This window comes from Chelmon rostratus, chromosome 19 (genome assembly GCF_017976325.1).
Source record: "Chelmon rostratus isolate fCheRos1 chromosome 19, fCheRos1.pri, whole genome shotgun sequence".
Classification (NCBI taxonomy): Eukaryota; Metazoa; Chordata; class Actinopteri; order Chaetodontiformes; family Chaetodontidae; genus Chelmon; species Chelmon rostratus.
In genome coordinates this window covers 12,390,860-12,404,939 of record NC_055676.1, presented here as the reverse complement: position 1 = coordinate 12,404,939, position 14,080 = coordinate 12,390,860, and the positions used below count along the sequence as shown (strand labels likewise).

Genomic DNA, 14,080 nt, shown 5'->3' with positions numbered 1-14,080 from the left:
AGGAGGAGAAAGACTTCAAATTATTACAGGACACACTGAAATTTGCATTAACACATCTTTAATGAAAAGACAAAACCAGCCATGGAACCGGATATTAGAAAATGTCATCATCACTAAGCACCCGAATCAATCAGTCAGCCTTGTCTTTATGAGCGCAGCTGAGGTGATGCTGATGCGCTCTGGCAGGTGTCAACAAGGATCAGGTGTGTCCTGCTGGCTCCTGTCAATGACTGTCGCGGTGTGAACGGAGGGACATGTTTGTCTTTTGTCTTCGGGGGAGTGTCTTGTCTTGAACGAGGCCCCCTGTCGGTGTAACCACGCCCAATCAGCTGTTTCCTCAAGTTCAGCGAAGCTCGGTGGAAAACTTTTCCTCCCTCCTGTCCGCTCATGGTGGTCACCGCCGCTTTTTGTGGTTTGGATTTAAATTCTGCGCGGTGTTAATCCAGCAACAGGCGGTGTCAGCATGTCCCTGGCGGATCAGCAGTGGTGTCCCACGAGCGTCCAGGTAACTGTGCTCCAAGCCAGAGGCCTCAGGATTAAGGGGAAAAGCGGCACCAACGATGCGTACGCGGTCATGCAAGTGGGCAAGGAGAGGTACCAGACCTCGGTGGTGGAGAAGAGCGTGGCACCGGTGTGGAAGGAGGAGGCCGCCTTCGACCTGCCGCAGCTGCAGCAGACCGGCGGGGGAGGCACGGAGCGCTCCACGCTGCGTGTCCACGTCCTGCACCGGGCCCTGGTGGGTCCAGACAAACTGCTGGGGCAGGCTGTCATCAACCTGCTGCAGCTCAGTGAGGACAGAGCCCGCAACAAGACCGAGTAAGTGCGCAGAGGGTCAATATTTGAATAATAATAATAATAATTAAAAAACATGTGAAAAGATGAGATTGTTATCTCGATTAGTCGATTAACTGTGATCTACGTCAGCACGTAGCCGAACTCCTACTACGAGATCCCAAAGTCTAAAAATGTCTTTTAGCTTCGCTGGCAATCAAAAATTTTATTCATTTTAGCCATTTATGCTCACATGAGATTTAAATGATTACATACAAAATATTTCTGCCAATCAACTAATTAATTGGTCCATTAATAGCCTTCAAGCTTACGGTGTAAGAAAGGGGGGCATCATTGAGCTTGTCTCTTGGTGAGACAAAGGTGATCAATCTGCTGAAGTGTCTCGGAGCAATCAAATGACCCTGCCGCCGACCCAGAACACAAGTCAAAAGAAAAACTGCTGGTTTAAGATAATAATAATAATAATAATAATAATTAAAACAATTTTTTTTCTTCTTTTGAAATTACCAACATGATCACTATGTACAGTATGTTTAAGGAATCTGGGCTTCTACACATCAACAGCTCCCAGTTTTTCCCACTCCCCACGATATGTGTTATATGCATGTGCAACATCTAATTCTCTGGCAGATGTTAGTCTTCCCTTTCAGCTGCATGTAAATGAGGAAATCATGGGAGGCACAATGAAGACCGACTTACTTTTGATTGCAATCTGTGCAGGGGAACAGCTCTTGGTTGCTGGTCCTGTGAGTCGTTTTGCGGCTTTGTGGTTTTGCAGGACAAAACTCCACAATCCCTGTGAAATCCTTATAAATTACAAACCATGTTTTTCCTCCAATAATAAAATTATGCGGCATCTGTGAAGACTGTGGATTAGTTTTTCCGTTTGAATAAGTTTCCCTTCATTTGTGCTTTTTGTGAAGGCTCTTGGACGCGAGTATGATTTCCCTGTGTGATATTTTCACCTTTTTTTCCCACTGAGGTGAGGTATTCGAGCGCACACACTCACACGCAGCCACGCATCACTACACAGAGGCGCTTTGCTGGGTTTGACTTGTGAATGTTGCCCACTCGCTCCACTGCAGCTTAAGGGATTTGTTCCCTCGGCTGCGGCCTTCAAGGATGCCAATCAGCATTACTTAGTCAGGCGAAAGATGTGAGTCAAAGGATTCTGTCTTTCACTGACTGAGCTTGTAGGCGACAGAGAGATTCCACAAAGAGGACCCAGAGTTCACCTCAAAATAAGACTCAATAAGATAAAAACAACAAGCTTTAAATTATAATTACTCTATAAGCAGGAGGGGAAGTAATCAAGGTGATGCCTGTCTTTACTGTACAAAATATGCACACCCATCTCCCCTGAGTTTGTGCCAATAGTGGCAGTGATCAAGTTTCACAGGCCTGGCTGGTACTCCTGTATGGTCTCAGCACCCATGATTATACCTGCTCCTTTCAAGCAGAAAGTATGCTGTTCTCTCAGTCAAAGAAAAGGTTTAACATTTGCTGCGACATACTCTTCAAAATTTGAAATGCAACACCCGTCGGCCATGTCTGCAGTTCATTAACAGTGGAAAATATTTTGTTTTGCTAAGCTGCTAAGTATTTTAGTCCCCCACCGTGTGACCGGTATTATACAAAAGCAGACTGCATGCCGCCCTGTTTGTCTGAATGCACGAACACGCACGCACTTCCTTCTTCCACCTGTGTCGAGGTTGTGTGATGTTGTGTCTGGTCTGTCTGATGTCTTTGTGTCTCTGAATGATTTCTGATCTCGTCCACACCAAGGCTTGATTTGATGTTGTGCGTCATTACTGCCCGTGTTTTCTTCACCATAGAAACCCTTATCCAGTGAAGAACGAGCGGTCAACCTGCTTGAAAGTTTGCTGTGACTGTCGACAGTGAGAAATTCGTATTGAAATGAGACTTGAGAGCGTGAAATGAGCTGTGATTAAAATGTGGTCACAAATAACTTTTCATACTGTTCTGCCTGCGTCTCTGCTTTGGCCAGTGTCCAACTCCCTCAGCACGCCAACTTCACCTGGCTGTATGCAGCATGCTCAATCATGCGTGGTTCTGGGTTTTGCAGTGTGTTTATCTCTCTCGCTGATCCCATCTGCTCTTTTTGGCATTCAAAAATCAGACCCAGGTGTCTGTCCAGCGCTTCTGCAGAAAATGTGCATGTTGATATATGCATGAGTTTTATGAGGATTTCTTATCATGGGAGTTTTTCTCTGAGACAGGCTTTAGCTGGTGTTGAGTAAATACCTGGCTTGTTTTCTGTTGATCTTGCTGTAGTCCACGGTGAATGCACCTTGCCTCTCAGGTTTAAATCCAACCGTAGCCTCGCATTCCTGCCTGTTTTTATCAATGAAAAGCAAACAGTGATGGAAACAGAGACAGTCAAGCGAGGTCAGTTTTTTCTGAGCAAGACTACTGTGAATATACTGACCCCCCAAAAGACAAACATGTCCCACCAGCTGCCTGTACAACGGCTCTACTGTTTAAAGTCTGTGGTGTTTGCTGAATTCAGTGAAGCAATGATTCCACCACATTTTACTTTTTTTTAACATGTGCTGCTTGCAAAAGAAGGCACTACTGTTAGTATCATTTAGACAGCACAGGTGAAAACGGGCAGAATGAGTAGAAACTGCTGTAGTTACTGGATCGTAGGAGATATCTTTATAAAATTCACCTTTAAGACATCTGAATTAGCACTTGTGTTTGATGTACTTCAGTATTTGGTCACATTATGATTGGATGATTGCTTTGATTTGACTATTTAATTGAGACAGGCCAATGGCTGCAGGCACCATAAGCCCCATCAGTAGTTGTTCTAGATGGATTTTCTTTGGATTGTATCATATGACCTTGCTCAGTGTGTGGAGTTTGTCCACTTTTCAAAGCATTAAATATGCTCAATTTTTTTGAACACTGTAAGGACTTCTTGATTGTGTTGAGTATAAGGTCATCAAAGGTCTTTTTCACATGAGACATTTTGACTGGTCATAGAAGGAAAAGCTCTGGTCATAAAAGTATCCTTTGCAGGATTGTTTTCAGGATTGTGTCCTCTGTTTTTGTAGCTTCCTCTTGGCTGCATACTGCTATGGTCTGGCGTCTGGTCGCTACCTTTTTTTATAATGTACTGACCTCACCTGCACGCTGTCATTGGCTGGGGCTACACACCCACTCCCCAAAGGGTGTAGCCAAGGAAAATCTTGTCAACAGCAAAATAAGAAGATGAATACACCACCACCACACACTTCTACAGGGTCATAAGTGATGATTGAGAGGGCATCTGTACATGTACACTACATTTAGGGAAATCCTGTGTAGCAACATTAACATTAATGATGGCTCTGTTCTATTCAACTGACGCAGCAAGTGAACCAGCATGAACAACAGCAGGACCCTGGAACTGTGGATTGTGAATTATAATGTATGTACATTAAGAAACCTTAAGTAAGGGTAGCATACATGTGCTCAAGCTATAAAAATAACACAGGGTTTTCCCACTGGTTTGTGACACCCACTGGAAAGGGAATTCAATTCACAGGCCTTCAGTTTGGTTTCTCTGGAGTGATTCGTAAGCCCCGGACAGTTTTGGTCCTTGGACGTTATCACCGCTGAGCTGTTTTACTCGCTCAGCTCTTCTCCCACTCACACAGCTGTGGTCTGTGATAAAGGCTCGAGCCACTCCGGGCATTGTCTTATCAGTAGTTCAGGCTTCACAAGGAAGGATGTGTGTGTGCAGAAAGTGGAATAGATTTACAAAACGTTGAGTCATGCATTATCCGTGCAGCACGGTTTCTACTCTTCACATGGAGATTACTGGGTTTAAGGGCATCATCATCACCATCATCATCATCATTCAGGCATTGTGAATCAAAAGGCATTTTTAATTCCTCCTCCTGAACACTGCTTATTACCCCAACCAGCTAACGCCCAAACCCTTTTGCAACTTCCCTTCTGTTTAAACTGAACTACCTTACTTCTTCTCTTTTTCACTCGATCACATGGGACATATTTGTTAGTGGCATGTGTCGGCATCAGAGAAGCATAGCTTAGTGTGCCTGAACTATAGTACAGTATAGCATACTAATATGATTACTAGTACTATACTACTACATATCATACAAAATATGTACTGTTTTTGTTCATTTTTATTTACAGATTTACCAGAATCGCAAATATAACAAAAACACATTTGTGAAACAATATAATTTAAAATGGCCATAATCAGTATTTTTATATCAACAATGCATTACATGACTCACTATGTGTGAGAGTGGATTCTCAGAGTCATACACCTAGAGAGTTAAAAGCAGATTCTGCAGTTCCTCTCAGCTCTGCAAAGTTTTATTGCATCATAATACGAGTTTCAAAGGTGAGAGAGTTTGCCAAGTTGGCATGCTTAAACTGCCATTTTTATAAGCACTTAAAAATGAATTAAAACCTCACTGGATTTGCACGATGAATAAATGCATGTTCTGTCAAGCAGTGTTTTGTTGAAGGACGTTCATCAAGCAAATCATGCAGTCTCACAGTGAAATATTTTTAATGTCAAGGCCTGAAATTTGCAAATCACATCTCATTACTCAACAGCAGTAGAAGGTAGGAGAGCTGTGACAACAGTCTCATCCATTTAGCAAATTCCAGGAAAAGGCCTTTCCCTCCTTAATTTGTCTGTGCCACACATCTGAAGCATTCCTGAGGGAGGAGGAGGAGGGTGACTCTCAAGAACATATCTTATTCAGTAGCACCGAGAGGAAGGCTTAGTATTCAGTCGAGTCTATAATGCACATCAGAGGCATCGCAGGGAGAGGTGTCATGTAGAATGAAGAGAAAAGAAAACAGTTTATGGCACATACACACAAAACGTGACATTTCTATCTCAATGCTGAGAAAGGCGTCCACATTCTTCTGTTTTAAAAAGCAACTTTCTGAGCAAATCTGTTCATTTTGAAGGTAACTGTCTTGTTTCACATATCAGTGTGATGCAGCAACACAGAAATATGCTCTTTTTACACACAGAAATGCACACACGGCCCCTTCCTCATTTCCTCATTTCCCCAGGAATCCAGATCTCGGTTGGAGTTGTTTGTTCAGTGGCGAGCTGACCTCAGATTTCTGCCTGATAGGCACTTTTTATGCTGACTGCTCCTTTTTTGTTGTTCTCTTAAATTATTCTGCTTATTCTGAGACCCTGCTGTCAGTATTGGACTGTGACGCAGGTGGAGAAGCAACGCGAAGTTGACAAAACTTGGTCTCAGTGGACGTCTCTCTCAACTTACATTTTATTACAAGACATTTTAAGTTGCTTGTTTGAGGCTGTAACCAGTGTTTATACTGGTTTCCAGTACAATGTGAGACATTGTAGGAAAAGGAACATTCAGGAAGGCTGTGTAAAACTGATGGAAACATTTTCAACATAAATAGTAGCAAACATTCATACATTCCCCACATTAGAAGCAGCAACCACAGACAGGACAGGATTATTATTAAAGAAAAACTTTCCCTCGTCGTCAGTCCGCTGCTTGTTCTTAGATCACAGACGTTCCAAAAACATTCAAGCAGCGGTTGAGTCACCCTCCGTTTGGATGGATCATAGTTTCCACAAAGAAACTGAAGAGGACTAAACATCCACATACTGTACATGATCTCAGTCTATGATTTCTTTAAACCATTCAGTAGATGACATGGTGAATAACAGCATGTAGGGAGCCATGCTTCAGAGACCTAATCACGTCTATCCTGCAGAATTTAATGTATCCTGGACTGATATCACCATGATGCCCTAAATATGACAATCCTCATTTTTTAAAGTGGCTATAGTCAATATTTTTAGAGTAACAATATGTCAAATGACACTGTGAAAACAATGGGGCAATGTGAAAGTGATGAACCTACGGAGAACTATGAATCTGCAGCTCCAGTTGAGTTTATAATGAGTTCCAGCTCATTGTTTAACTGTCAGACCCTCAACTTTTTGTTCACTCTCACTGCCTGCTCAGCACCAAACAGCAGACAGACACAGTTAGCAACCAGCCAGTGTACATAATGGAGCATTTAGCAGCTGAAGAGTAGAGATACTCCTCTCAGGAGTTGGTGGAGATCAAACACAGAGCTAAAGGAAATTGAATACTGGACTCACATTTGGCAGGTGGCCAGAAAAACAATGTTAATGTTTCCCAGTGTCAGCTGGATGTGTAAAGGTTTGCCATATTACCTTGTTCCCGATGCCCCCAAGTGATGAAAAATCAGTTATTGCAGGTCTAAGAGTGTTTTTAACCTTAAAGATCCAACACTGACACAAGAAGTTAATGACACCCAGGATAATATATAGAACTTGTGTTTTTCTAGAAGCATTCATTATGAAATGATGTTTGCACAAGTAATCACACATTTGGGGTTTATGTATCTGTCAACATGCCCTAGAAATATGTCATTCTAAATGAGATGCCTCTCTTTAACAGATGGTTTAAGTTGCTGGACAAGACTGGCAAGGCAGACAAAGACAGAGGAGATGTGCTTGTGGACATCCAGTTCATGAGAAACAACATGACTGCCAGCATGTTTGACCTCTCTGCTGCCGGCAAGTCCAGATCCCGCCTGGGCAAGTTCAAGGACAAAGTTCGCGGCAAGAAAAAGGAATCGGATTCTGCGTCCTCGGTGGTGCCGTCCTTCAGTCAGGTTCTGACAGACAGCGAGGAGGAGGGAAATGGGGAGGGGGACGTAGCTGCTGCCAAGGACGAGAAAAAGAAGAAAATTAAGATGAAGTCGTTGTTTTCTCCCAAGTCTAACCTGCAGAGGAACATGTCTCAGTCCATGTCAGTTCTGCCTGCGAAGAACTCCTCGCTGAGCGGCAGCCAGTCATCTGGCCTAAATGTGGACCCCTCTGAAGGTCAGGAGCAGCGGTTTCTAATCCACTCAATCATTATTATTTCATTTATTTTCTCTTGTTCTCCCTGTCATTACATGCATGTTAACTTGCCATGTCCTTCCAGGTAAAAAGAAGTTCAAGTTCAAGATACACAAACGTTCGGGCAGCTCAGACAGCAAAGATTCCTCCTCTGGTCACCAAAAGCATGGCGCTCCAGAACAGAGTAACCTGTGCATCAATGGCAGTCATATATACTGCGAAGAGCCGCAGGCCCGGACCTCTCGCATCGGATCAAACTACAGTCTGGCCAGTTCAGGCCACGGATCCATGGACGACGTCCCCGAAAGCTCTCCTCCATCTGTTGATTCACTGAGGGCAGTGAGGCAATATTCACCCTGGACGGAGGAAGAAGAGGAGGAAAAGATGGCTGATGCAGAAAATGTGAAAGAGGATGTGGGTGAACTAAGACAGGAGGAAGAGGAAAGGGTTAGGATGGAGGAGGTGAGGAGGAGAAGAGAAGAGGAAGAGGAGAGGGTTAGGAGACAAGATGAGGAGGCTGAGAGGTTGGCTGAGGAGAGGAGGAGGCTAGAGGAAGAAGAAAGGCGAAGAGAGGAAGAGGAAAGAATGGAGGAAGAGAGAAGGAGACAAGAAGAGTGTAGATTAGCAGAGGAAAAGAAGAGAATGGAGGAAGAAGAAAGAAGGCTTGAGGAAGAGAGAGTTAGAAAGGAGCAAGAGGATCGGATTCGAAGGGAGGAGGAAGAGAGAGCAGAGGAAGAGAGGAGGAGACAAGAAGAAGAGCGGGAACGATTAGCAGAGGAAAAGAGGAAACTGGAGGAACAAGAGAGAAGGATTGAGGAAGAGAGAGTTAGAAAGGAGCAAGAGGAGCGGATTCGGAGGGATGAGGAAGAGAGGAGGAGACAAGAAGAAGAACGTGAAAGATTAGCAGAGGAAAAGAGGAGACTGGATGAAAAAGAAAGAAGGAGAACAGAAGCAGAAGAAAAAAGGCAAAGAGAGGAAGAGGAAATGATTAGGAAGGAGCAGGAGAGGGTGCAGGAAGAGAGGAGGAAACAAGAGGAAGAGGAGATGGTGAAAAGAAAAATAGAAGAGCGTGAGGAAAAGAGGAGACTGGAGGAACAAGAACGGAGAATTGAGGAAGAGGAAAAAAGGAAAAGAGAGGAAGAGGAAAGGATTAGGAGAGAGGGGGAAATGGCTCTGGAAGAGAGTAGGAGACAAGATGAAGAGGAGAGGGCTAGGAGGCGAGAAGAAGAGCGTAAATTAGAGGAAAAGAGGAGACTGGAGGAACAAGAAAGGAGGAGAATGGAAGCAGAAGAAAAAAAGCAAAGAGAGGACGAGGAAAGGATTAAGAAGGAGGAAGAGAGGAGGAAACAAGAGGAAGAGGAGATGGTGAGAAGACAAATAGAAGAGCGTGAGGAAAAGAGGAGGCTAGAGGAACAAAGGAAGCAAATGGAAGAAGAGGAAAGGTTTAAGAAAGAGGAGGAGGAAAAGGCTCAGAGGGAAAAGGAAGAATATCAGAGATTGGTAGAAGAAAAGAGGAAACTAGAAGAGGAAAGGGAAAGGATTGAAGCAGATGAGAAAACTAAAAAGGAGGAAGAGAGGAAGAAGAAAGAGGAGGAGGAGGCGAGTGTTAGGAGGCAAGAAGAAGAGCAGGAGAAGTTGGCAGAGGCAAAGAGGATATTCGAGGAACAAGAAAGGAGGAGAATTGAAGAAGAAAAAATGAGACAAGAGGAAGAAGAGAGGAGAAGAATTGAGGAAGAGGAGAGAATAAGACAGGAAGAGCAGGAAAGGATTCAGATGGAGAAAGAGAGGAGGAGACAAGAGGAGGAGAGAATAAAAAGGGAGGAAGAGGAGAGGATTAGGAGGGAGGAAAAAGCTGAAGAGCCGTCCAGGAAGCTGGAGAAAGTAACAAAAAATGCAGAGGAAGAGGAGAAGATAGAAAATAAAACAAAACACGAAGCTGTAGAGATGAAATCTAAAGCGGAGAGTGCTGCAGGAGTCACTATGAATCCATTTGATGAAAACTTCTCAAATAATCCTTTTGACGAAGATCCCAACTCACCTGCTGGAGCCACGGACACAGTTTCACCTGTAAAACAAAGGTTAGTTCAAGTCATTCTACATGATGGGTCACGAACAACGTGATACACAAGTCAAAAACAGCATCATTTTACATTAGATCAAGGCTTAAAGTTATGCATGATTACGGCTGTGGTCGCTTTGAGTGACAGCTAGCCGCTAGGTGTCGTTTGGCCCACCTCAGCTCCACCTCTTTGCCCATTTTTGGATTAGCTGGGAGTTAGGCGGAGTCAGGCACACAGAGATGGTGAGGGCCGGAGCCACTGTCGCTGAGCTTCGCAATGGCTCTTCACAAATCTATGGCAGTCTACATCCATGCTTATACAGTCTGTGGTCAAAAATCAAAGTATTGGACAAATTCAATTTTTGATCTGATGGTGGCGCTAAATGAAAAGTTAGTGATCAGCAAAGTGATTCCAATTAATCCTGATGGGTACATTAAAATGTGAACCAAAGTGTTGGACAGGCCAAATCAGTCCATAGAGGGTTGACATTTTTCTGTACAAACCAGCTGGTTTTTCACACAGTTGAAGCCTGTATGAAACACACAGTGAAGGTTGTGGCTGTCGCTCAGTGTAACAGGATTAAACTAGCTGGAGTTCAGTTAACAGACCGGCAACAGAGGTATTGAGACTATATTTGAATGCTTGATGAACACGATATAAAGTCATTTCCATGTGCAGAAGGTTATCTGATGCTTATCTCCTAGTTTTCAGTCACGACAGACAGACGCGACACTTCGTCTCAGACGTTCTCTTTTAAATGCAGCCTGAAGCCGACACCGTCATGAAAGTTGTATGGCTCTGTGCTTGTTTGTGTGTGTGTGTGAGCTGGGATGAGCGTGCTGACACAAACACGCCTGTGAGCACGGATGTATTTCTTTTGTCAGGTGAGACTGGGGGCTCGTTGCACAGTCTTGCATCATTATATCAGGTGTCATATGACTTGAAAATGAAACAAAGGATAATTACTCTGAGTGACAATGGAGGTAATTTTCAGGAGATGTCAGGATGAGATTTGATCGGTACATTCAACAATGAAGAAAATTAACAGATGATCTAATTTGGCAACACAAGGTTTTACACATTTTAATATCTTTCTGCTGCTTTTTAACATCCTCGATGGCTTGTTTTAGATGATTATATAAGGCCAGTGAAGCACGTCTTATATCTGAATGCACCATTAGTGTGTTTTTTCTTCCCTATGAGACTCATTTCAATTAAATGCTTGAATCTGCTTCAGTGTCATGTATTCTTTGTCTCATTTCCAGGAGTCAATCTGTTGTGTCATCGCTGGGTAGCGAGGCCGCCTCCACTGATGAAAAGGATCTTATTAGCACTCAACGGGAGAAGCGACCGGCCCCTCAGCCACCAGGAAGAAATCAAGCTGAGAGACAAAGTCAGAGGGAGCAGGACGAATCTGCACGACATCTGGCACAAATTAACAAGCAGGGCAAAGACAAGGATGTGAAAACCGCCAGCGTTCTCCCTCAGCGCTCGGTGCAAATGATCGCTCCTCTGGGCAGGCCTCCCACAGACCCAAAGAGCACCCAGAGCTTAACGCAAAGCAGTGCCACCAAAGGAACAACAAATGTAGCCAAACACAGTAAACGCCCTGCACCGTCTAGACCTCGTTCTGTGGAGGAAGGGCCATCATCTGGACCCAAAACAGCCTCGTCTTCTGGTGGCAAGGTTTCCAATAAATTTCCCTCCAAGGCAAAACAAGAGCCGATTGTTTATGGTTTAAATCCGTTTGAAGACGATGAAGATGAAGATGAACATGAGCTTGCGGCAGCTAACACTGGTTCAGTGCAATGGCCTCCACCCATGTCACAAGCTGCTGATAAAGATGAAGCCTCCCAGGCAAAAATCAAGTCCTCAAAGACCGCCCGTGCCCCCCCGCTTCCTGCAAAGACAGCTGCCACTTCAAGTACTTCAATCAAGCGAAACACTGAAGGAGGCGATGTTACAGGTGATACAGGTGTGGCCGTGCCTGATAACAGTGAAACCCACCCATGTGACCCAGAGCCTGTCCCTGAGAGTCCAGCGCAAGAGTCCCAGCATGCAACGGTGCAGAGAGCCGGGGAGGAGGGAGGCGGGAAGAAAGAGGGGCCTTCTGCAACTCCACGCCGGTGAGGCAGCTCAGTTCCTCAGCAGAACATTTATTATCACTCATCCTCTTCATATAGTGTCGATCACACACCACTAGCTCCCAACATCAGGCCTTTCATAAATATAAAATGATCCATAATGCTGCACATCTTCCATGATTCACCCTCATTTATTTTTCATCATTTATACTCGTTCGTCTTTGCTTGTATCACTGATTGCGTTATATCTATCACGGTCGGTGCAGATGAATGAGCTTGCAGCGTAAATACAAACTGTACTCTGTTCGACTCATGATTGCGAACTTGCTTTGATCTTGAAATGAAACATACATCCCACAAACAGCTTTATAACTGAATCTTACTTACACACCAATACTTTATTTAATTTCACTTCCATTCAAGTCTTTTTTCTCTGCCATTGCAGGCTTCTACCAGTGAAACCTCTTAATCCTCTGGGACAGCAGTCTGTCTCAGCCGTTCAAGGGGAAATAGATAACAAGTCCAGAGGAATCCACAGTGAAGTTCAGGAGAAAACAAAGGTATTTCACAAACCACAAACAAACCTTGTAGTGGTTAAAGGATTTTCTATTTCATCAAATACCATCTACATTTGAATCTTCCCATTAAAGGTTTTGCCGTATTTGTGTTACATCCTCTGTGTTCTGTGTCCTCTCACAGGTAAATGGCACTGGGCTGAAAGGGCCATATTCCCAGCTGACACAGGAGGAGCTCATCGCTCTAGTGCTCAGACAGGAAAACCAGCTCTCAGAGAGAGACCTCAAGATATCAGAGCTGGAGCAGTACATTGACAAATTGCTTGTGCGAGTCATAGAAGAAAAACCGAGTATTCTCATGTCCATGAACTCTCTGAAGAATCCTGTCTAGGTGGATCCACAGCTGGCACTTTATTCCCAGTGCAAAAGCTGAGGTTTACTAGGTCGAACAACATGTTAGCAAATGAATAATGATGAAGATTGGAATATATTCTGTAAAATAAATCTTGCAGAGGCTGTTGCCATTTCAGCCTTTCAGTTGGGGTATTATGTTAATTTGCAATCAAAGATGTTATTGAATACAAAAAGATATTCTACATTTTTCTAAATATTAAGTAATGTTCTTGACACTTTGCTACAGTATGTATATGTAGCATTGAAACAACCTCTTTTGTGTATTTGTATTTTCATCTTGAGTATAAAATTCTTTCCAGAAATTACTTACAAGTTATTCATGTTAAATATTGCCTACATGACAGACTTCATTAATGGTTAAAAAACAAACAAACAAACAAAAAAAAAATTAAACTATTTGTTTTTCTATTGACTGTTAGCTTCCTGTCTTCTGGCGTTATCTCCAGTATGAAGAAGAGCCTTATTTTACTGTCAAAACTATGCACTAATTATGAAGAAGAAGAAGATTATGAGAAGTTTCTTGCTCTTGTACTGAATGTCAAAGTTTACATGATTCTACTAACCCCCAAAAGGCACTTTACTCAGCTTACACTATTAACATGATGTACACTGAATTACTGCACTGTACTGAAATTACTGCATTATGGTATTAACATGTGCAAAATAAAATCTTTTGTGGAAAAAAGTTGCTTTTTCCAAGATGATTTTAGGTTTCTTAATTATTTTTGGAAATTTCCCCTAAATATGACACACTGTATTCACTGAGGTCACAGTCTAAGAGGAGACAGTCTGTCTGCTGAATCAGTGTAATCTCTTGTCCTTTTATCTGAGAAAACAGAACCTGCTTTGCTTTATAAGGACAGCACTGCATCAGCTAAGGAGACTAGCAGCATGAGACATTGCATTGAAAGGTCATTATGTCCACCATTTCCTTTTTTGGGTCATTTTCCTCCAAATCAGCTATGAAGTGCCTTATTTCAAATTTTATACTCTAAAATGTATACACTGAATGCAGGTAACAATGTAGGTAAGCGTGTGTGTGTGTGCTTAAATGTTAAGTATACATAAGGTGCAGGTGAAGGTGGAGGTGAAGGTGGACAAAGTGCAGTGTGCAGTGACTCATAGTTCTCACAGTCTCTCACTCCAGTGAGGGGCTGCAGTGGGTGATAGCTCTGACAGCTCTGGGGAAGAAGCTGTTCCTCAGTCTGATGGTGGTGGTGCGGATGTTCCTGTACCGCTTTCCTTATGGAAGCGGTGCAAACAGTCTATGGCCCGAATGGCTGGGGTCCGTGGCGA

General features: G+C 43.4%; 1 protein-coding gene across 1 annotated transcript; it reads left to right on the top strand.

Annotated features, from left to right (window-relative positions):
- Positions 1-347: 347 nt before the first annotated feature.
- LOC121622921 (trichohyalin-like) lies at positions 348-13,479 on the top strand. Its single transcript, XM_041959994.1, has 8 exons — positions 348-816; positions 7,266-7,693; positions 7,797-8,050; positions 8,090-8,206; positions 8,246-9,789; positions 11,037-11,897; positions 12,301-12,415; positions 12,555-13,479. The coding sequence occupies exons 1-8, from the start codon at positions 464-466 to the stop codon at positions 12,759-12,761; spliced, it is 3,879 nt and encodes a 1,292-aa protein (XP_041815928.1). The 5' UTR covers positions 348-463; the 3' UTR covers positions 12,762-13,479.
- Positions 13,480-14,080: the final 601 nt, after the last annotated feature.